At 44.0% G+C, this 24,817-nt stretch overlaps 1 protein-coding gene across 1 annotated transcript in view; it reads right to left on the bottom strand.

Moving 5' to 3' along the window:
* wwtr1 (WW domain containing transcription regulator 1) overlaps window positions 1-24,105 on the bottom strand; it is a 165,757-nt gene extending 141,652 nt beyond the window's left edge. The window contains exon 1 of the mRNA XM_072254990.1: window positions 23,011-24,105. Coding sequence (XP_072111091.1) covers window positions 23,011-23,420 — 410 coding nt within the window. The 5' untranslated portion in view covers window positions 23,421-24,105. The remainder of the gene's footprint in view (window positions 1-23,010) is intronic.
* Between the last annotated feature and the right edge of the window lie 712 nt (window positions 24,106-24,817).

The following is a 24,817-nucleotide window of genomic DNA, read 5'->3' as shown; positions in this document are numbered from 1 at the left end:
CTTTTCGCCAAGCTCAGCTTTCTAACACAGCAGCTGACAATTCCAGGGGTCAAAGAGTTCTTTCTGAGCAAGTTAAACTTCCAACCAATATTCCTTACACAGCCTCTTGTCATAAGCAAGCAAACAGTAGGGTCCTCGTTGGCCCATTATTTAATCAAGAGACAACAAGGGGATCCGCTTTGGCCTAATTAAACAATGCATTCACCCGGCCTGAGGAATGAGACTATAAAATATCGCATGCATGTGACATCACCAAGTAGCAAAAAACAGTATAAACGTTAGAGAGCAATCAGGCTTGTTAGGAATAGTCAAGGAATAAGAAGAAGAATGACAAAAAGAAGAGATGACAAAAATCTATTCTCTGTCTTTGGTTTCTGCAAAGGATGACTCACTAATCTGCAACCTTTAGGTACGTCTTTTTAGTTTATCGAAATTGTACCTGTGTGTTGGAAACTCTTTGTAATTTGGAAATCTTTTATAATATAGAAATGTTCTGAGTATTAAATGTGCTTTTAAGAATTTTATATAAATATAAAGTGTCTTACTAAAAATGAATGGGCTGTGCTTAATCTACTTTGTTCGCCGGAAGTATCTCTGCCTTGGTAAGGAGAGGAGGGACCTTCGACAAACAACAGTATCGGCAGCTAAACTTATCATGGAGGATCAACAGGGAAGTGATCCAGCCTTTAAAGAGCAGGTGGCTACAGTATAACTCCCTTTAGTGAGGATACCCATAGCTATCCATACTGTATAAGGCTAAAGATCTCTGCTTCTGTTCAGAAATTTATAGACAGCAAACCCAGTACTGTCCCTTCGGTGTGGCTCGTTGGCCGATTCTGTCCGTGGACACCTTGATTCCAAAAAGGAAACGGTCAATTGAATTTTTTGAGGATGTGACTAAACACTTTGATGAAGGTAGAGCCATAGATGTAGTATATATGGATTTCAGCAAGTCATTTGATAAGGTACCCCATGCAAGGCTTATTGAGAAAGTAAGGAGGCATGGGATCCAAGGGGACATTGCTTTGTGGATCCAGAACTGGCTTGCCCCCAGAAGGCAAAGAGTGGTTGTAGACGGGTCATATTCTGCATGGAGGCTGGTGACCAGTGGTGTGCCTCAGGGATCTGTTCTCGGACCCCTACTCTTTGCGATTTTTATAAATGACCTGGATAAGGAAGTGGAGGGATGGGTTAATAAATTTGCTGATGACACAAAAGTTGGGGATGTTGTGGATAGTGTGGAGGGCCATCTGAAGTTACAGCAGGACATTGATAGGATGCAAAACTGGGCTGAGAAGTGGCAGATGGAGTTCAACCCAGATAAGTATGAGGTGGTTCATTTTGGTAGGTCAAATATGATGGCAGAATATAGCATTAATGGTAAAACTCTTGACAGTGTGGAGGATCAGAGGGATCTTGGGGTCCGAGTCCATAGTACACTCAAAGCTGCTCCACAGGTTGACTCTGTGGTTAGGAAGGCATACAGAGCATTGGCCTTCATCAATCATGGGATTGAGTTTAAGAGCCGAGAGGTAATGTTGCAGCTATAGAGGACCCTGGTCAGACCCCAGTTGGAGTACTGTGCTCAGTTCTGGTCACCTCACTACAGGAAGGACGTGGAAACCATAGAAAGGGTGCAGAGGAGATTTACAAGGATGTTGCCTGGATTGGGGAGCATGCCTTATGAGAATAGGTTGAGTGAATTTGGCCTTTACTCCTTGAAGCGATGGAGGATGAGAGGTGACCTGATAGAGGTGTACAAGATGATGAGAGGCATTGATCGTGTGGATAGTCAGAGGCTTTTTCCCTGGGCTGAAATGGCTAGCACGAGAGGGCATAGTTTTAAGGTGCTTGGAAGCAGGTACAAAGGAAATGTCAGGGGTAAGTTTTTTACGCAGAGAGTGGTGAGTGTGTGGAATGGGCTGCTGGTGGCAGTGGTGGAGGCAGATACGATAGGGTCTTTTAAGAGACTCCTGGATAGGTACATGGAGCTTAGAAAAATAGAGGGCTATAGGTAAGCCTAGGTAATTTCTAAGGCAAGGACATGTTCGGCACAGCTTTGTGGGCCAAAGGGCCTATATTGTGCTGTAGGTTTTCTATGTGTATCTTAGACATTGGGCTTTTTCTTCCGGAAAAGACAAGGACAGAGGACGGGAAACAGGGTGGGAGGAGAGAGTGGAGAGGTACTGATGGACCTTTTATAATGACAGATCTGATGACCTAGGTGGGTAAACATCAAATCTAGAAGTCATAAATTTAAATAATCATGAACAAATCCTTTGAAGAACTCAGGAGAAACTTCTTTGCTAGGAGAATGTTTGAAATGATCAGATCATGATAGCACAGAAAGAAGTCCACATAACCATTTGTAATTTGTAGATTGTCCCATTCCTGGTCTTCAACACTTGGCCCAGAATTGCTTCCTTGTTTGTTTCTTTGGTACTTTATCTAGTTCCTTGCTGAAAGTGCAATTGAATCTTTTTCCACCACCCTCTCTATCTGTGCATCCCAGATGTTAACCAGTCAACTTGTAGAAATGGTTTATATCTTGTTGCCTTTCTTTCATCCCTCCCCCCCCAATCACCACAACCTTCTGGTCTTTATCCTGGCAACAGGAACACTTTCCACCTCATGTGAACTGTTCTAGCAAATCTGTTCCACATGGCCAAACCACCCTGGGCATACATGTAAAAATAAGCTTATTTGTCACATATATCTCAAAACATACAATGTGTCATTTATGTCATCAACCATCACAGTCCAAATATGTGCCGGGGGCAGCCTGCAAGTGTAGCCTCGTTTCCACCGCCAAAATAGCATGCGCACAACTTACTAAAACGAACACGTACGTCTTTGAAATTTGGGGGAAACTGGAGAACCTGAAGGAAACCAGCGGTCACAGAGAGAATGCTCAGACTCCTCGCAAGACAGCAGTGGGAAATGAACCCCGATCGTGGCACTGTAACGCGTTATGCCAACCACAAGAGAAAATCTGCAGATGCTGGAAATCCAAGCAACACACACAAAATGTTGGAGGAACTCAGCAGGCCAGCAGCATCTATGGAAAGGAATCAACAGTTGATGTTTCAGGCGAGACCTTTCGTCAGGACTAACCACTCCGCTACTTGTCCATAAGACCAATAAATTTCACTTTGACTTTAATAACTTCCAAACCATCAGCCACCGATGAAGATTTTGCATAAATAGGTCTAGTTCCTTCTCCTAAAGAATGGGGTGCAGAATGAGAAGACATTACCTCCTTTATCTCATGATATTGCTCCCGCTGCAGCTGCCAAATTCTTCAGTGAAGCTGCAGGAGGAGTCTTGTGTTCATTTCTGGTCACCTACCCTCCCCACCCATTACAGCAAGGGCATGGAAGCCTTAGAAAGGGTACAAAACTGATTTACCAGGATGCCTACTGGAATAGAGGGCACATGCTATTGAGAAAGGTTAGATAAACTTTGGTTGTTTTCTCTGAATTATCAGAGGCTGAGAGGAGACCTGACAGGAGTTTATAAAATGATGACAGGCAAAGATAGGATGGGCAGTCAGAATCTTTTTGCCAGGGTCAAATACTACATGACATACATTTAACGCAAGAGGAAGAGTTTAAGGGAGATGCGGGGGACAAGTTTTTTTTAAAAAAAGAGTGGTAGGTGCCTGCAGCAGGCTGTTAGGGAAAGTGATAGAAGCAGATATGATAGTGACATTTCCAAGGTTTGTAATAGACACATTTAAAATGCAGCGAATGGAGGGATAGGGATCATATGGAGAGAGATTTTAGTTTAAATTGGAATTGTGAGCGGAAGGGCTTGTTGCTGTGTGGTACTGTTCTATGTTCTACCAGCATTACTGAACGCCTCTACTTTAAGTTTAACTGCTTCATATACAGTATGGGCAAGCTTGGGACCACAGGGAATGTTTGCACACTCCAGCCCTCATTGCACAAAGGCTTAAGTGCATTAAAACAAGAACTGGTTACATATGATCTAAACCAAAATAGCTGTGACCTTTCTGTACTGTCCACAATCCAACAACCTGACAATGTTGTCATAATTCCACAATGTATGATGACTGACCATCCCAATAATCTTGCAAACCGCATCACGTTGATTCTCCTTACATATGAGGAAGTTCTTTTCAGCAGAAATACAAAATACATTCAGTGGCCAATTCATTAGGTACACCTGAACACCTGCTTGTTAATGCAAATATCTAATCAGCCAATTATGTAGCCGGAACTCATAGAAACATAGAAACATAGAAAATAGGTGCAGGAGTAGGCCATTCGGCCCTTCGAGCCTGCACCGCCATTTATTATGATCATGGCTGATCATCCAACTCAGAACCCCGCCCCAACCTTCCCTCCATACCCCCTGACCCCCGTAGCCACAAGGGCCATATCTAACTCCCTCTTAAATATAGTCAATGAACTGGCCTCAACTGTTTCCTGTGGCAGAGAATTCAACAGATTCACCACTCTCTGTGTGAAGAAGTTTTTCCTCATCTCGGTCCTAAAAGGCTTCCTCTCTATCCTCAAACTGTGGCCCCTCGTTCTGGAAACTCATTGCATAAAAGCATGCAGACATGGTCAAAAGGTTCAGTTGTTGTTCAGACCAAACATCAGAATGGGGAAGAAATGTCATCTAAGTGACTTTGACCATGGAATGATTGTTGGTGCCAGACGGGGTGATTTGAGTATCTCAGAAACCGCCGATCTCTTGGGATTTTCATACACAACTGTCTCTAATGTTTACAGAGAATGGTTATACTGGTTAGTAGGTTCATTGGTCTCAGCGGCAGGAACCAAACCACGATCTTACAGCTGGTACTGTGAAGCCCTGCGTTAACTGCTACACTCCCGTGCTATGCCTCCTCCAAACCTTTCCATCAAACAGTGAAACAACTATTTTACGAAACTATCCATTTTCAGAAGTGTCCTCAAACCAACATTTTCCAGCACCTGTGTGTCACTTCGCATGCTGGGTCTCTAAGTACAGGTCCTCTGCAGCTTATGAACGTCTACCTAATGGACAGCCCATGCATATGAACCAGCGGTTGGAAGACCGGCGAGGTGGATTTAACGGCTGCTCTGGAGCCACGGATGGGAACCTGGCTCGAGGCCACATTTCCAACTTGCAAGCTGTTTGTGCTGGAAGAGCTGTAGTGCTCTGAAATGTAGTGAAAACAGTGTTTATCAGTGTGATTTCTCATCAGTGGCAGGAGAACATAACTACAGAGCTACAGCCAGTCCTTAATATACAAAAAGAATGACTTCACAGAAAAACATTTTGTTGAGTGAAGTTTTGTAAATTAAAAATGCTGGACAATATACTGTACATTGTAGGTACTTTGGTAAAGTGGAGGTGGACTTGTATTGGTTAGAACAGAGCAGAGTCCTCATTAAGGAGTCAGCATTGGAAAGGGGTACTGGTTCTAGTTCATGGGCATCAACATCTCTGAGGATTTATCCTGGGCCCCGACATATTGATGCAATCACAAAGAGGGCACGACAGTGGCTATATTTCATTAGGAGCTCGAGGAGAATTGAGATGTCGCCAAAGACTCTGGTAAATTTCTACAGACATACCAAGTGCATTCTGACTGGTTGCGTCACCATCTGGTATGGAGGCTCTGATGCACAGGATTGGACAGAGCGCAGAGGGTGCTCCCGCATGGGCACTAGCCTCCCTACCATCGAGGACACCTTCAAAATGTGGTGCCTCAAGCAGGTGACATCCATCATTAAGAATCCTCAGGACAAGCTATCTTCTCATCAGGATGGAGATACAGGAACCTAAAGACTTAATGCTTTAGGAATAGCTTCTTCCCCTCTGCCATCAGATTTCTGAACAGCCAATGAACCCATGAACACTATCTCACTACTTTGCTTTTTTTTTTGCACAATTTATATATTGTAACACAGAAACATAGAAACACAGAAAACCTACAGCACAACACAGGCCCTTTGGCCCACAAAGCTGTGCCGAACATGTACTTACTTTAGATATTACCTAGGGTTACCCACAGCCCTCTATGTTTCTAAGCTCCATATACCTGTCCAGGAGCCTCTTAAAAGACCCTATTGTATCCGCCACCACCACCGTCGCCAGCAGCCCATTCCACGCACTCACCATTCTCTGTGTAAAAACCGTACCCCTGATGTCTCCTCTATACCTACTTCCCAGCACCTTAAAACTGTGCCCTCTCATGTTAGTCATTTCAGCCCTGGGAAAAAGCCTCTGGCTATCCACACGATCATTGCCTCTAGTAACCTATAGTAATTTTTGATGTCTTGTACTGTACTGTACTGTTGCTGCAAAACAACAAATTTCACGACTTACGTCAGTGATAGTAAACCTGATTCTGATTCTGACTAGATCTGTAAATCAAAGATATTTAGCAGAGAGTCTATGGAATTGTAATGCAAGTTTTAATAGGGAGGTCATTAGGAGATGCAATGTACAGCCAGAAGCCACTTTATTAGCTACTTCCTGTACTTGATAAAGTGGCCACTGAGTGGATGTTCATGGTCTTCTGCTGCTGTAGCCAGTCACTTCAAGGCTTGACATGTTATGAATTCAGAGATGCTCTTCTGCACACCAACGCGTGGTTATTTGAGTTACTGTCGCCTTCTTGTCAGCTTGAACCAGTCTGGCCATTCTCCTCTGACTCTCTCATTAACAAGGCATTTTCACTCACAGAATTGTCTCTCACTGGATGTTTGTTTCTGTTTCTCGTATCATTCTCTGCAACCTCTAGAGACTGTTGTGCATGAAAATCCCAGGAGATCAGCAGTTTCTGAGATACTCAAACCACCCCATCTGGCACCGACAATCATTCCACGGTCAAAGTCACTTAGATCACATTTCCGTCCCCATTCTGATGTTTGGTCTGAACAGCAACTGAACCCCTTGACCAAGACTGCATGCTTTTATGTACTGTGTTGCTGCCACATAATTGGCTGATTAGATATTTGCATTAACGAGTAGGTGTGCAGGTGGATCTAATAAAGTGGCCTCTGAGTGTACACTGTATAACTGAATCTTTGCAGTTTTGACACATTGTATGCCAGGTACTGCTATGAGTTACTGTCTTCATTAAAGGACGTGCTGTTGATAAATCCTGCTAATAGCTATAAAAGCAGCAGATGTGTCTACCAACACTACACACTAGGCACACCAACCAAGTTGGACAGCTAAAAATACGTAAACACCAGGTTTTTCCATTTAAACTCCTGGAAAAACCTGGTGTTTAAGGATCTGATCAGGCTGGTCTGGCAGTATGCAAGATCAAATGATGAGATGGGGCGGCACTGTAGTGTAGCATCTAGTGGAACGCCATTAGAGAGGCAGCGATTCGGGTTCATTTCCCGTCTCTGCCTGTAAGGAGTTTGCACATTCTCCCTGTGACTGCATGGTTTTCCTCCCACAGTCCAGAGACATGTGGGGCAGTAGGTCAATTGGCTACACGGGTGTAATCGGACGGTGCGGGCTAGTTCAGCCAGAAGGGCCTGATACCGCTCTGTATAAAGAACAAGCGACATGACAATAACAGACAAACATCTGCCTCCACAGCTTTGACTCCCTGTTGTTTATCTCACTTCTGGGTAGTTAGTCCATATCACAAGTAATTAAGAGATAGTTCTCTTTGATAAAGAGCTTTTTCCATGGAGCTGGTGCAGTATTGGTTCACCGGGTTGGTTCGAGATGAGGGGAGATTGAGCCTCCTGGGACTATACTCACTGGAGTTCAGAAGAGTGAGAAGGGATTTTATAGAAACATAAAATTATGAAAGGGATAGATTAAGATAGAGGCAGGAAAGTTGTTTTCACTGATAAGTGAAACTAGAACTAGGAGACACGGCCTCAAGATTTGGAGGAATAGATTTAGGACTGGGATGAGGAGAAACTGCTTTTCGCAGAGAGTGGTGAATCTGTGGAATTGTCTGCCCAGTGAAGTATTAGAAGTTACCTCATTAAATATATTTATGATACTGTTAGATTTCTGAATACTGTAGTTGGGGAATTTAGTGCTCTGGGGAAAAGGCAGGTGGATGGAGCTGTCCATAACCAGATCAGCCATGATCCTATTGAACGGTGGAACAGGTTCAATAAGCCAGTTTGTCTACTCCTGATCCTTGTTCTTATTATATTCTTTATAACTAGCAGTACGTCACCATTCATTGTCCTGCAGGCATTCACAAAGAAATACAACAGAATCAATGGAAATCTTCACACAAAGACTGACAAGCAACCAATGTGCAAAAGACAAACTGTGCAACTAATAAACAAACAAACAAATAAATAATGCTGAGAAATGAGCTGTAGAGTCATTGAAAATGAGTCGATAGGTTGAGGAATCGGTTTAGAGTTGAGGTTATTCATGGTGGTCAGGAGCCTGATGGTTGAGGAGTAATAACTGTTACTGAACCTGGTGGAATGGGACCCGAGACCTCTGCATTTTCTTCCCAGTGGCAGTAGCATCTACAGCGATAAATAATTAGTCAACTTTTCGGGCAGACACCCTTCATCAATCCAGGGAGAATTGTGGGATGGTAGCATAGCAGATAGTGTATCACTTTTGTGCAGACTGTGACCGGGGTTAAATTCCATAAGGAGTTTGTATGTTCTGCCTGTGACTACGTGGGTTTCCTCCCACATTTCAAAGATATAGTTATGGTTAGTGAGTTGTGATCATCTACACACTAGGGGCAATTTACAATGGCCAATTAAATTACCAACCTCATAAAGTCATAGACAATGCAGCACCGAAACAGGCCCTTCAGCCCATCTAGTCCATGCCAAACTGTTGATCTGCCTAGTCCCATTGACCTGAGCCCGGACCATGCCCCTCCAAACCCCTCCCATTCTTGTAATGATCCAAATTTCTCTGTTGAAATCAAACCCCTATCCACCACTTCTGTTGGCAGCTTGTTCTATGTGTTTTTTTTGGGGGGGGGAGGATTTGGGATATAGCCTGAGCACCCAAAGGAAAACCATGTGATCACAGAGAGAACATGCAAACTCCGTACAGACTACACCAGAGGTCAGTCTGGGTCCCTGGAGCTGTGAAGCAGCAAGGTTTGAATTATGGAGAGTTCTTAAAATGAAAAATGGGGTAGACTCATAAAATTAACAATTCCAGAAGATGCACATACTTTTAAAGCTGACTTGGGAACAGAAAGTCAATTCAAACAACCAGGTCTTCTGCCTCAGCTTCCTTTATAGACATGTTCCAACAAGTTCTGGGTCAGACCTGCTTGACAAGTTGTGCCGAAGCCTTTCTATAAACATAAACATATTTATAATATAGAGCCCAACAGGTAACAACACCCCTGATAATTCTGGCCCATGCCCTCCAAATCCTCTGCAAATTAAACAGGTGAGATAAATATAGGCAGATTAACCATTGACGGTTAAAGGGCCTGCATTAATAAGTACCTGAATCCATTCTAAAATCCAACATCTAACCCCCATGGTGTCAGTAACACAACGGAAAACGCTCATTGCAAACCTGTCAATGCTCTTCCTCCTTTCCTTTGTCCTGGCTTATTCAGGATACACAATATTCATGTGCAGTGTATCTTCAGTAATATGTAGAAAGGCAACATTGTGGAGATGCAAGGGTACATGTTGTGCTGGAGGGGATGCAGGGCCAGAAGCTCAACTTGGGTGTTGCACAAGGGCCCAAAGTTGTGGACAGTTTAATTCAGCTGATAGCAAGTTAAGGTTGGTGACTGGAAAAAATTATCTACTTATTTATTGATCACATGCACTTCGAAACATACAGTGAAATGCACCATTTCCATCAACAGCCAACACAACCCAAGGATGTTCTGGAGGGTAGCCTGCAAGTGTTGGCAGGCGTTGTGGTGCCAATCTAGCATGCCCACAATGTTCAGCGGATCAATACTAAAAACAACAACAAACAGCAAAGTAAGCCCCTTTCCTCCTACCAGCCACCTACCCACCAACATACACGCAGACCAAACTCTAACCCCAGGACAGGCCACCTATAGGCTTCCAGTGGACTCATAGATATTGGGGACACACTAAAGACTATGGAGGGAAGTTAAAGGCAAAGTCTAGGTTTTCCATGAAGAAAACACTGATAGACATTTACTGGGTCAGGATATTAAGGCATAAATTATGATAGATAAATGCAAGTAGGTTCAGGTCATTTCTGAATGGTGGAGCAGGTTCATGGGGCATAGAGAGATCACCTCCTCTTTCTACAATGCTATCCAAAGCTTTCTAGACCATAAGACGTTGGAGCAGAATTAGGCCATTCAGCCCATCTAAAAGGCACAGGAAATGTCCAAATGAGATTGTTACCCATTCTTTTGTGATCAAACTGCTGATGTTATTAAATGTTCAGCTTAAAACTCCCTAAATCTTGCAAGACTGTTGTCCTTGCGTTGAAGGCACGTCCCCAGTGATATTAAATAAGGAGAGAAAGGATTCTGATCCAGCAACAATAACAAACTGGCGATATATTTCCCAGTCAATATGGTGCTCAATGGGAGGGTCCCCTTAAGGGAGTGGCACACCCTTGTCCTCAGAGAGGTCTCAACAAGTTGCTGCACTCCATTTTGTAACTGGTATACACTGCTGATGCTGGAGCGGTGGAGAGATGCCGTCGTTGAACGTTAGAAAGCTCAGAATGGAATCACCACGGGGCAAAGTGTACATGTAGAAGATGACAAGGTCATTGACAGATTCTTGAGGGACTCCTTGCAGAACAGAGAGGGAAATGAAACCATCTCCAGATCTCTCTGCCAACGATGTGGTGTTTAGTGTAAATCCATGTAAGAGCAGCGTCAACACGACTGGTGCTGGGGTGGGGAGATGAGGCGCATCACATCAAGGGGACGTCAAGGAGGAGGAAGAGCAACGTGATCATGAGTCACAGAGGAAGTCAATGGTGACCTTGTTTCCCCGCCCCAGCTTGCAGTCATGAAAGGGGCAGAAACCCAAGAGGAGAGATGAAGAAGCAGAGCTACAGCAATCATGGGTACAGGTTGGGAGGGAGAAAGACAGTGATGAGAAAAGCATGTTTGGAAATGGGAATCAGAGGTGGGTCTTATGGAGAAGATCAGAGGAACTTAGAGAATACCTAGATTGAGATGAGGGACCAGAGTTAAGAAGGAAGAGAGCTGTAGTGAAGTCCAGTGGTTAAGATGAAGGAATGGCAGATGTAGATGATCGTACCAAGCTGTGGCTGAACCTAAGTTCTTGGCATCCATCGCTTTAAGGATTTTAATACCACTTTGTTAGGTAAAACTGTCCACAATTAAGAAAAACAACCTGCCTTTATCCACAGGGAACAAGAGCCCATGATAGACTTCTCTCCCAAGAATACCAGAACAAAGTCTGGGCAATGTCATGTGGGTAATTATAGTATTAGGTCAGTCTGTTAAAAGTTTCAAAGCTCTGCTGAATCATTCCATGACTTGAATGTGGGCACCAGATATTCACACCGCAATGAGTCATCAAATCAAAAGCAATCACAGTATTAACAATTTTCGTAGGGAGTCAAACATCTTGTAGAAACCTAGGGAAACATTTCAGGACGTGGACAACGAGCTACAAGAGTTTGAGTTCTTATTGCCTTACTATTCGCTCACTTGTCAAACACACACCTAGCTGTGTGTGTGAGATAGACACATGTAGAGACACAGGCATAAACACACACAGAACCAGACACAAGATTAACATCACTGGCATAGGTCATGCAATTTGTTGTTTTGCGGCAGCAGTACACTGCAATACATAATAATAAAAAGTATAATAAATTAAAGAAATAGTGCAAAAAGAGAAGAGAAAAAAATACTGAGGCAGTATTTCTGGGTTCATTGCTCATTCAGAAATCTGATGGTGGAAGGGAAGAAGCCGTTCCTGAAATATTGAGAATGTATCTTCAGTCACCTGTACCTCCTCCATCAATGGCAGCAATGAGAACAGGGCATGTCCTGAGTGACGGAAGTCCTTAATAATGGATGCTGACTTTATGAGGCATCGTCTTTTGGAGGTTTCCTGGATGCTGGGGAGGCTAGTGCCCATGACAGAGACTAGCCTTTTAAGTTTCATGTGATGCACACTGACACTCACATGAAAGTAAATACGTGAAAGCCAATGCATACACATGCAAACATGTTTACCAAGATGAAAGAAGAATTTTTGTCAACTTAATTTAAATAATGTTAACCATTCTTAAAAATCTCAAACAAACACACATACATTTTGGTTAAGAATTTTATGCAGCCTTTCAATATCAGGGTTCTACAAAATGTTCTCATAGAATTACAGGATGTCATAGGATGTCATTAGAATTATATTGCTTAATTACCACTTTGTAAGTACTAGTGTTTGACAGAATCAGATATAAAATTACTCATGCATCCTTCTTTCCCTAACATTTAGTGGGTTAGGACATTTAGTGAGCAAAGGCAGTTGAAACCATTTAAAGTTCAAAGTTCAAAGTAAATTTATTATCCATGTACATAGAAGTCACCATATACACGGCTACCTTGAGACTCAGCCTCTTACATGCATTCACTGTAGAACTTGGAAATACAACAGAATCAATGAAAAATTAAACACAAAGACAGACCAACAATAATGTACAAAAGAAGACAAACTGTGCAAATTTAATTCAATAGATAATACTGAGAAAGTAAAATGTAGACTCCTTAACAAGTTCGTAGACTGTGGAGTCTGTTCTGAGATGAGGAGAGTGGAGTCATCCACTCTGATTCAGAATCCTGATGGTTGAAGAGTTACAATTGTTCCTGAACCTGGTGGCGTGGGACCAGAGGCTGGTGGTACTTATTTGCCTTTCCTAATTTGACGTCACCAACTGGCGTTCTGAACTATCGATAATTCACCCCGGTAGGTTCCAGCAGGAAAGTCTTAACACAGAAGCATGTCTGTTGTGCCAGCACTGATCTGCTTTTGACATTAGTACGGTCATCTGCGTTATAATGAGTGGAAGATCAATTGATCCTGGACATGAAGTCATTAACAGCAGTGATCTACGTCCAGGCATCACTGTGCGAAAAGAAAAGTGACATCAACTGACTATATTCCCACCAGTGTGATCACTTGAAACACATATAACATTCTCATAAGGGGCTGTCCATTGATGGGTCTTCAAGTGGCTATAGAGGCTGATCTGGGAGCCTCATACTTTAGTCAGAGGGTGGTAAATCTGTGGAATTTGTTGCCATGAGCGGTGTGAAGTCATTGGGTGTATTTAAGGCAGAGATAGATAGGTTCTTGATTAGCCAGGCTATCAAAGGGTATAGGGTGAAGGCAGGGGAGTGGGGATGACTGGAAGAATCGGATCGGCCCATGATTGAATGGCTGAGCAGACTCGATGGGCCGAATGGCCTACTTCTGCTCCTATATCTTATGGTCTTATGGGCTTGTATTCTGGTGTAGTGTGGGCAAGATTGAGTGGTGGCTGTGGTTAGTGTTTGGGTCATCTGGTTGTTCAGTCCCACCTTTTGCGCTCCCATCTATGCTTCTTTTAAAACCTGTTATAGCAGGGGTTCCCAGCCTGGCGTCCATAGACTCTTTGCTTATTGGTGTTAGTCCATGCCATTAAAAAAAAGCTGGACACCCCTGTATTATAGGGTAAGGAGACAGCAGGAAAAAATGTCCATATTGAAGGTGACCAACTCTGTTTGTGCCTCCACAGATACTGCCTGTCACACTGAGTATTTCTAACTTTTATTTTCAGTTTTTCAAAATCTGCAGTACTCTGCTTTTGCCTGTTAGCACTGAACTGAGACAGTGACATGGAGGCCCTTTTCAAAGGACAGTTCAAAGTTAACCATATTAGTCAAACACCAGCTCTTCAGCCATGTCAACCATCACGCACAAGTTTACACCAAACCTACACCAATCCCATCTTAATCCATCAAATATTCTGTTAAATCGCTCACATCGACACACAAGAGGCCAATGGCCAATTAAACTAGCAAATGGGATCACCACAAGGAGAGCCACACAGTCACAGGGCGAACAAGCAAACTCCGAATGGTCAGCACCAGAGATGAGGATTGAACTGGGGCCACTGTGCTAAACCAATTGCTAGAGTTCTGGAGTCCGACAAATAGTCAAGCCAACTGAGGGTGGCAGGTTTCCTTCCCTGAAAAGAATTAATAGGCCAAATAGTTTGTTATGGGAGTCACCAAATTTTCATTCCGGAGTTGAATTAATCATACTTAAAACTTCCCAGCTCCAAAGGTGGGATTCAAACATCTGGATTTAGACTATCAACCCGGTCCTTTGGATTACTAACTCAATAATCTTACAACAGCGCCTCCAAACTCCGCTACCTCACATAGAATTAAACTGGATTAGTTGCGACTTTGATAAGTGTTAGCTGTTGACAACAAGATAAATTGTTATTTCTGGTGGAATCGAGAGAAAACAGGAAGATGCTAGATTTACAAGCAGCTGAACTGTTAATGGGATTGCTGATTTTCTTCAGTAATACCTTGTGACAAACTACCACTGCAATGTTTCAGAAAACTGGATCTGGAACACAGAAAAGATTGGAACGATCAACTAAGCTCAGACTCAGCAAAAAAAAGGCTCACAGAGTTGTCACTGAATGAACCCACAACCTTTCATATTTGTTCTTGCACTTTTAAGTTTTAGTCAAGGTCCGCCTATAACTACCCACAAATCATACTCTTTGTACAATTAAAAAAATACCACTTTGGTGAGCTTATAGCAATTCTTAATTGTATTTCTTTAGATTATTCCACACCCTTGAGGTTTTAATCACAAACAAAACAGTTCAGAATAGTAATTAAAGTTCTGGCATTGCAAAACAACTGTTTGCTTGCTTCCTGATGTATATTTACAGTATGTAGCAGATGGGAACAGTTCTGAAGAAGCTACTGTGCCTTAACTTGGTAGTCTTGTGCTGGAGGATTGAGTGTCGTGACTCAACAACACTAAAAAAAATGCACAAAATCTGCCAAGAAAAGAGCCCTGATGGTTTTAGAAGTCTGATGTCATATAATACTCCTACCGTCCCTGTCAGGGTTGTCATCTTACAGACATGCAGCTGCATGTTCCCATCCACTGCCAGTCGAAACAACAGTTTCCCAGGGAGTCTGTGGTACTGTGGGGGCCCAGGGTTTGTTTAGAGCATTTCTGCATCCCACAGTCACTTGGGCATTTGGGAAAAACAACTCACAGTGAGGAAGTGTCAGATATTCTTTTCGCCATCAAGGACAACACAGTGCCCTGTATTCCTCAGATTTTCATATATTCACTGTCCCTTGCAGGGGGTACAACAATAACCACCTCTGACCTTCCCCTACCTGGCTCGACCTGCCTGTCGTACTCCATCAATCACTTCACACTTCTGTCCTATCCCTCCTCCGCCTTACACCTGCTAGCTCCGCCTCCCAATGTACCATCCAAAACGTTAACGATGACTTCCCTGCCCTACAGATGCTGCTCGACCAGCTGCTCCAGATGCCAGTGAACATAAAAAGCTCAGCACAGTTACAAGCCCTTTGGCCTACAATGCTGTGCCAACTTTTTAACCCGCTCTAAGCGTTCTGTCCTACGTTCCCCTCCATTTTTCTCCCACCTAAGGGTCTCTTAAATGCCTCTAATGTATCTGCCTCTACTGACACTCCCAGCAGGACATCCACGCACCCACCACTCTGTGTAAAATAAAACTCCCTCTGGCATCCTTCCCTATACTTTCCTCCAATCACCTTAAAATTGTGCTCCCTGGTATTATCAATTTCCACCCTGGTAAAAAGTCTTTGGCATTCAACTCTATCTATGCCTCTTATAACCTTGTACACCTATATCAAGTCCTCTCTCATCCACCCTCGTTCCAAAAAGAGAAGCCCTAATTCGCTCAAGCTGTCTTGTGTCTCCAAAGTTCTTTACTGACTGGGTTTGCATGGGAAGGCCTGGAAATTTGACCTGTAGACCAGAGTTCAAATTTCTCCAATTAAATACAGCTTATAACAGCAATTGTGACCACGAAAGTAACAGATTGTTGTAGTGACTCAATAGGTTCTCTCTGCAACACACAGAGAAGGAACTCTGCAAGTCAGGCAGCGTCAATGGAGAGCAAAAAACATCGTTTCGGACTGAGACCCTTCATCAGGACTCCTATTGCCTGTTAGGGAAGGGGATTTTCCAGCTTCACCTGGACTGGCTCATACTCTCAGTGACACTTTATTAGGTACCTTGTATACTAATAAAGTGGGCACTGACTGTATGCTCATGATCTCCTGCTGATCTGACCCATCCACTGCAAGATTTGACGGGTTGTACAATCAGAGATGTTCTTCTGCACATCAATGTAGTAATGTGTGGTTATTCGAGTTACTGTTGCCTTCCTGTCAGCCTGAACCAGTCCAGCCATTCTCCTCTGACCTCTCTATTAACGAGGCATTTTTGCCCGCAGAACTGACACTCACTGGACTTCTTTTCTTGGTTTCTCACACCATTCTCTGTAAACTCTAGAGACTGTTGTGTTTGAAAATCCTAGGAGATCAGCAGTTTCTGAGATACTAAACCACCCCGTCTGGCACCAACAATCATTCCACCGTCAAAGTCACTTAGATCACATTTCTTCCCCATTCTGATGTTTTGGCACAACTGAGCCTCTTGACCATGTCCGCATGCTTTTATTTATTGAATTCCTGCCATATGATTGGCTGATTAGATTTGCATTAACAAACAGGTATACCTAATAAAGTGGCCACTGAGTGTTCTGTGAGCTCTCAGTGTTGTCAATTCTTCACTGCCTCCGCAGTTCAGGAACAATTAAGGACAGACATTGCCACTGGCATCCTCTGAATTAATAATGAAGTATTAGTAGTGTCAGGGCTGATATTTACCCTTTCACTAACACCTAAAAATAGACTCTCAGATCATTGTTACAGTGCTGCCTGTGGAAGCATCCTAACTAGTTGCTGAATTTCCAACAACAGTCACTACAGCTCAAAAGTATATAACTTCTGAAGTCACCCGTAACACACAGTCTTCACAGTAAAATCAAGATACTGTGCAAAAGTCTTAGGTATATATATAAATAAGAGTTGTAAAAGAGCGCCTGAAGGCTTTGTGTGTCAATGCAAGGAGCATTCGTAATAAGGTGGATGAATTGAAAGTGCAGATTGTTATTAATGATTATAATATAGTTGGGATCACAGAGACATGGCTCCAGGGTGACCAGGGATGGGAGCTCAACGTTCAGGGATATTCAATATTCAGGAGGGATAGACATGAAGGAAGGGGAGGTGGGGTGGCATTGCTGGTTAAAGAAGAGATTAACGCAATAGAAAGGAAGGACATAAGCCGGGAAGATGTGGAATCGACATGGGTAGAGCTGCGTAACACTAAGGGACAGAAGACGCTGGTGGGAGTTGTGTACAGGCCACCTAACAGTAGTAGTGAGGTCGGAGATGGTATTAAACAGGAAATTAGAAATGTGTGCAATAAAGGAACAGCAGTTGTAATGGGTGACTTCAATCTACATGTAGATTGGGTGAACCAAATTGGTAAAGGTGCTGAGGAAGAGGATTTCTTGGAATGTATGCGGGATGGTTTTTTGAACCAACATGTCGAGGAACCAACTAGAGAGCAGGCTATTCTGGACTGGGTTTTGAGCAATGAGGAAGGGTTAATTAGCAATCTTGTCGTGAGAGGCCCCTTGGGTAAGAGTGACCATAATATGGTGGAATTCTTCATTAAGATGGAGAGTGACATAGTTAATTCAGAAACAAAGGTTCTGAACTTAAAGAGGGGTAACTTTGAAGGTATGAGACGTGAATTAGCTAAGATAGACTGGCAAATGACACTTAAAGGATTGACGGCGGATATGCAATGGCAAGCATTTAAAGGTTGCATGGATGAACTGCAACAAATGTTCATCCCAGTTTGGCAAAAGAATAAATCAAGGAAGGTAGTGCACCCGTGGCTGACAAGAGAAATTAGGGATAGTATCAATTCCAAAGAAGAAGCATACAAATTAGCCAGAGAAAGTGGCTCACCTGAGGACTGGGAGAAATTCAGAGTTCAGCAGAGGAGGACAAAGGGCTTAATTAGGAAGGGGAAAAAAGATTATGAGAGAAAACTGGCAGGCAACATAAAAATGGACTGTAAAAGCTTTTATAGATATGTAAAAAGGAAAAGACTGGTAAAAACAAATGTAGGTCCCCTGCAGACAGAAACAGGTGAATTGATTATGGGGAGCAAGGACATGGCAGACCAATTGAATAATTACTTTGGTTCTGTCTTCACTAAGGAGGACATAAATAATCTTCCAGAAATAGTAGGGGACAGAGGGTTCAGTGAGATGGAGGAACTGAGCGAAATACATGTTAGTAGGGAAGTGGTGTTAGGTAAATTGAAGGCATTGAAGGCAGATAAATCCCCAGGGCCAGATGGTCTGCATCCCAGGGTGCTTAAGGAAGTAGCCCAAGAAATAGTGGATGCATTAGTGATAATTTTTCAAAACTCGTTAGATTCTGGACTAGTTCCTGAGGATTGGAGGGTGGCTAATGTAACTCCACTTTTTAAAAAAGGAGGGAGAGAGAAACCGGGGAATTATAGACCGGTTAGCCTAACGTCGGTGGTGGGGAAACTGCTGGAGTCAGTTATCAAGGATGTGATAACAGCACATTTGGGAAGCGGTGAAATGATCGGACAAAGTCAGCATGGATTTGTGAAAGGAAAATCATGTCTGATGAATCTCACAGAATTTTTTGAGGATGTAACTAGTAGAGTGGATAGGGGAGAACCAGTGGATGTGGTATATTTGGATTTTCAGAAGGCTTTTGACAAGGTCCCACACAGGAGATTAGTGTGCAAACTTAAAGCACACGGTATTGGGGGTAAGGTATTGGTGTGGGTGGAGAGTTGGTTAGCAGACAGGAAGCAAAGAGTGGGAATAAACGGGACCTTTTCAGAATGGCAGGCCGTGACTAGTGGGGTACCGCAAGGCTCAGTGCTGGGACCCCAGTTGTTTACAATATATATTAATGACTTGGATGAGGGAATTAAATGCAGCATCTCCAAGTTTGCGGATGACACGAAGCTGGGTGGCAGTGTTAGCTGTGAGGAGGATGCTAAGAGGATGCAGGGTGACTTGGATAGGTTGGGTGAGTGGGCAAATTCATGGCAGATGCAATTTAATGTGGATAAATGTGAAGTTATCCACTTTGGTGGCAAAAATAGGAAAAAAGATTATTATCTGAATGGTGGCCGATTAGGAAAAGGGGAGGTGCAACGAGACCTGGGTGTCATTATACACCAGTCATTGAAAGTGGGCATGCAGGTACAGCAGGCGGTGAAAAAGGCGAATGGTATGCTGGCATTTATAGCGAGAGGATTCGAGTACAGGAGCAGGGAGGTACTACTGCAGTTGTACAAGGCCTTGGTGAGACCACACCTGGAGTATTGTGTGCAGTTTTGGTCCCCTAATCTGAGGAAAGACATCCTTGCCATAGAGGGAGTACAAAGAAGGTTCACCAGATTGATTCCTGAGATGGCAGGACTTTCATATGAAGAAAGACTGGATGAACTGGGCTTGTACTCGTTGGAATTTAGAAGATTGAGGGGGGATCTGATTGAAACGTATAAGATCCTAAAGGGATTGGACAGGCTAGATGCAGGAAGATTGTTCCCGATGTTGGGGAAGTCCAGAATGAGGGGTCACAGTTTGAGGATAGAGGGGAAGCCTTTTAGGACCGAGATTAGGAAAAACTTCTTCACACAGAGAGTGGTGAATCTGTGGAATTCTCTGCCACAGGAAACAGTTGAGGCCAGTTCATTGGCTATATTTAAGAGGGAGTTAGATATGGCCCTTGTGGCTACGGGGGTTAAGGGGTATGGAGCGAAGGCTGGGGCGGGGTTCTGAGTTGGATGATCAGCCATGATCATAATAAATGGCGGTGCAGGCTCGAAGGGCCGAATGGCCTACTCCCTCCTGCACCTATTTTCTATGTTTCTATAACTGGGGTGCCTAAAACTTTAGTACAGTACAGTATTTGTCAACATGGAACAGAGAATGAGATTGTAAATCTGGCAGGAGCAAAGGATGTTGGGAATGGTGAGGGTGGAGTGCTACAGGAGGGGTGTGGGACAGGTGGCAGAGGAGTGCCAGGGCAGGGGGATGGCATGGGTGCAGACACACCCAGCCCTGAGACACCAGGCAAGGTTATTTGATTGTAAACAATTGGTTTATTGATCATTTCAGAATGTCTCTCTGGTGCTTCCTGCTCCCTCCCCTCTCCCTTCCCCTTTTCCCAACCATGATTCCCCTCTCCCTGCCCCTCTTCCCACCCTCAGTCCACAATAGAGACCCGTATCAGAATCAGGTTTATCATCACTCATGTGGCATGAAATTTTGCTTTTATTTGTGTGGCAGCAATACAGTGCAATACATAAAATTACTGCTGTACCACTAGATACACACATACATTATGTGCCTAAGACTTTTGCACAGTACTGCAGATTATTCCTTTCAATTGGGTGAAGAGATTGAAGACTGTTGTCTCAGCACTGGAAGCATTTTCATGACTTTATATCCTTAATAAAGAATGAATTATGTGCCATCAACTCAGATGGCAAAAATCAAAACTTGTGCCAAAAGAAGCAGTCTACACCAATATCAAAAGTCACTGTGTGGGCTGCAGGCTGACTTACACTTGGCAGAACCATTTTGTGGTTCTAGTAATGTTTGCTACAAGAGTTATTTGCTGTTTCAGATACAGGATAGTTTACACCCTGAGAAACTAAAATTGCTAGGTCTAGAAATTCTATTTAATAAACTTAGCTAAAATTGTACATTTTGTCAATGGATAATTGAAAAGAGAACAAGAACTGTCTTGATGGTTAATTCACTTAATATGCCAGCATTATGTAAATCAGGGCAGCTTCTTTCCACAAAGGGTGGTGTGTCTTTGGAATGAGCTGCCAGAAATAGTGGTTGAGGCAGGCACTTTCTAGGTTTTCCATCATATCCAACGATGACAAGAAACCAGTGTGGGAGAGTTTTCAAAAGTGGAAAAGCCGTTGCCCTGGGTCAGTTCCACTCTCTCGACCTCGGAAGTCCAGGTCCAGTGCTATGAGTAGTCGTCACAACTGAGGTCTTCCTTGGTTGCAGTGAATGATCATGATTTCCTGCGTGCCTCATTGTGCTCTTCACTCTCCACGAAGCGTTGCAGAACCGCCTTCCCGGCGGGCATAGCAGCCACATTTAAAAGCCAACTGGACAGGTACACAGATAGGGGAGGTTTAGAGGGCGATAGGCCAAATGTGGGTGGATGGAAACTGGAATTAGTTTTATTTCTGTCACATGTACCAAGGTGAAATGAAAGGGACCAGCTTGCGAAACAACAGGGTCAGCATGGGCGAGTTGGGCCGAAGGGCTTGTTCCCATGCTGTATGACTCTATGAGAATGGTTGTGAGAGGTTACAGATCAAGGATGTGATCAAGGGGAAATCACAAGGCTTAACAATGGCTAGCTCCCTCATCCCCAAAACAGGAACAGCAAGGTACCCTAAAAAAAGAGTGAGTCAGGATGCTTAGCTAAGGAGGATAAGAGCATTATCACTCTTCACCCGGATTCAAATTCCGTGTAGATTTATACCCAGGTAGAAATCATTCTAGCAACTTTTGGAATCTTATTAATAAGATCCATCTAGTGGGTTATCATTGCCAGCCGGTGGTGCAGTAGCATCCGCGATGGCGAGTGGTTGCAGGTTCAAATCCCGCCGGCTCCTTGCAGTCTTTCCATCCGTGCTGGGTTGAGTGTGAGCTAGCAACACAGCCTCCTAAAAAAATAAATGCTAAAGAAACAGCAAGGTTGCCACAAGGCGAGGAAAAGTGGGTTATCAGAGATTGAGATGTTGAAGTCATGGGCACAGGGGTAGGTCATTCGCCCCACTCAATCAATATCAATTAGACCAGTCCATTCTGTCCACACTTGTATCTACTCCATACCACGCCCCTAAACACCAGGGGCATTTTACAATGGTTAATTAACCCACCAACACTAACGCCTTTGAAATGGAGAATCCCACGGCCACGGGAAGGGGGAGCATGCAAATTCCACAAAGGTGGCAATGGAGGGTTAGGATTGCAGTTTGGTCCCGGGAGTTGGCAGTCAGGGGTTCTACCAGTTGTAGTGCTTCAGCACGCACATCACTCCTACTGTTAAAGACGATACCATTACAGGCGGAGCGACATCGACATGGACAAAATCTCTGCGGGAACTAGCGCGGAAAGATCTGCGAATGACAGCGCTGTGCCCCAAACGGAACTGCACAAGGCCGGTAGCGTTACCGGCTTCCTCGTAATGTCACGTCACCTTCGCCAGCCTTGGCAAGCACAGAATGTCATTCAGTAACAAAAAAAACTCGTAAACGGAGGGGACACTTGAGGCGTCGCGCTCAGTTTGTCAATCACAGTCACCCCGCCCTTTCACTTGACTCTACCAACGCGAGCCAGCGTCCTCAATGAACCGTGATTAAAAGTACGCCGTGATTTGCCCAGACTCGGCGCACTCGACACTTGCCGGTGGATTTTGCAACTATCTTCGCACGGTTATCTCCGCCTAAGATCACACTATTCACTCACGGACCGTGACAAAGCAAATACTAATGTCATTAACAAACTCGATCCCTTTCACAAGAACAGCTCGGGTCAAATGCACTTTTATCCCCAAGTTGTGTCTCCCCACCCAATCTCTTGTCAAGATCTTGTTGGTGTTACTAAGGTCGCTCTGAATAAATAAACACAAACTGGGGGAGGGGGGTTAAGGGTTGAAGAGACACGGTGGAGGGTAAAATGTCAGGGAGATGGAGATGTCTCCACCGAAACAGACTACATTGTTAACAATCTGACATGTATTTGTTCCAGTGGTGAGATTGTAATACATGCAATACTATTAGAAAGTCTCATGAGTTCAGGGCGGTGAAAAGTTGCAAACAAAAGTTTGATACTCACTTTAAGAAGTATCTCTGGCCAGAGGGGGTCTTGGCCATCTCCCAGCCGGGGGGCAACGGGATATCGTCGATGTTATCGAAGGACTGCTGCCGGAGGTGTCCGTACTGTTGCGGGTTGGGGTTCGCACTGACGGGCAGCGAGGCAGGAGAGGAATGCGAGCGAATATGCTGCACTTGCAACTGGGGCAGGTTATTGCTGGAGTCCGTACTCGACTGCCGTGAGTGAGATCCCGAATCGGGCTGCTTGAAGAACGACTCGGGCAGCTTCCTCATTCTCATGGGCACCTGGTGCGGGACGGTTCCCGGTTTCGGATTCATCACCGCGTTAAATAGAGCTTCCAGGTCGGTCTCCGAGTCCCCCAAGACGCGAACGATGGTCTGTCCTGGCGGCGGAATAGGGTTTGGATCCATGGCAGACTTTGTGTATGAATTCAAAAAAAAATTAAATAGTAGAGTTTCGAAAACTTTTTTTTAAATAGTTAAAACTTTTTTTTTGTTTTTAAAAAAGAATTCCCTGCCCCCCTCCGAGGGAATCCAGTCTTCAAAAGTGCGGATGTAAAGGAATCAAAATGTTCATGATCGCCCCACTCCAAACTCTTGCCAAGTAAAAAAGTTAGGAAACTCAATTTCCAAGGAGTGCTCAATCAGCGTCGCTTTCGCTGGATAGAACTCCCCCTCTTTAATTATTCATGAGCTTCCCGTTCGGGGCTAGTTGACCTGAGCAAATCAGAACGGTGAAACTCACCGTGGAAAAAAAGCCTTTGTCAATTTCGCTCTCGCGCGCGCACACGTAAATATATGTGTAAACAAAACTTAAGACCCAAGCAACTTCACAACAAACTTTGACCCCACCCCCCCTTCTTTTTGCAACTTTTAAATTTCTTTTTTCTTCTCCGGTGGTGGGAGGGCTTTCTATGTAGTCACAAACCAAGCGCGGGGAGAAGGGGAGAAAAATAGTTCTGAGTGTGGCTGTAGTTTCGGGGTAAGTGGAAATGAGTTTTGCGAGACTGTAATGAAAAGAAAATCGACAAAGAGAGGGAGAGACTTTGTCCCGGCTCGGTGCCAAGACGCACTGAAGGAATGTGGGATCCCAGTCGCAGAATCCAACTTTCGCCCACACCCTCTGATCGGCCGCTGATTCTCCCCCTTTTGTTTTTGAGTTGTGTGACCCTAAGAACGGCGAACGGACACGAAATCACTTTGCCTTTCTGTTATTGCCATATATGGAATCGGAGGAATTTTAATCCCCGCCTCCCTCCCCCACTCTATTTTTTTCTGTCACTCTATCTGACTGTTCTGGCATTCAATCCCCTCCTCACTCATTCTGCTTGTTTTCCTCCTCGTGTTGGTGTTTGCCTTCCTTTCCCCTCTTTGTCAAGACCCCAGTTATACTGCCATTTTCCTGCTGACGATGGCAGCGCAGAAAGTTCGCGAGTGCCAGTACAACTACGAAAAGCCTTTTGAAAGCACCGCGGCCCCACTCACGTCACGTCAGTATTAACTCTTTCCGACAGGTGGGGACCCGATTCTGTACCTGTAGCTCTTGAGTGAAACAATAGCAAAACTTCAAACCAGTCAAAATATATTTCCTTCTAAAAATATAGTTTTTTTTAAACTTTATCTCCTCTGTATAACACATACTGTAGGTATCTTAAAAGCACGCTAGGAAGTCAGAAGGTCAGACAGCATCTATGGAAATGAATAAACAGTCGACGTTTCGGGTCGGGACCCTTCAACAGGACTGCTTGGCCTGCTGAATTCCTCCAGCATGTGTGTGTTGATCTGGATTTTCGGCATCTGCAGAATCA

Source organism: Mobula birostris, chromosome 4 (genome assembly GCF_030028105.1).
Source record: "Mobula birostris isolate sMobBir1 chromosome 4, sMobBir1.hap1, whole genome shotgun sequence".
Classification (NCBI taxonomy): domain Eukaryota; kingdom Metazoa; phylum Chordata; class Chondrichthyes; order Myliobatiformes; family Myliobatidae; genus Mobula; species Mobula birostris.
The sequence above is the reverse complement of the archived record's forward strand: the minus strand, read 5'-3'. Positions and strand labels throughout refer to the sequence as shown.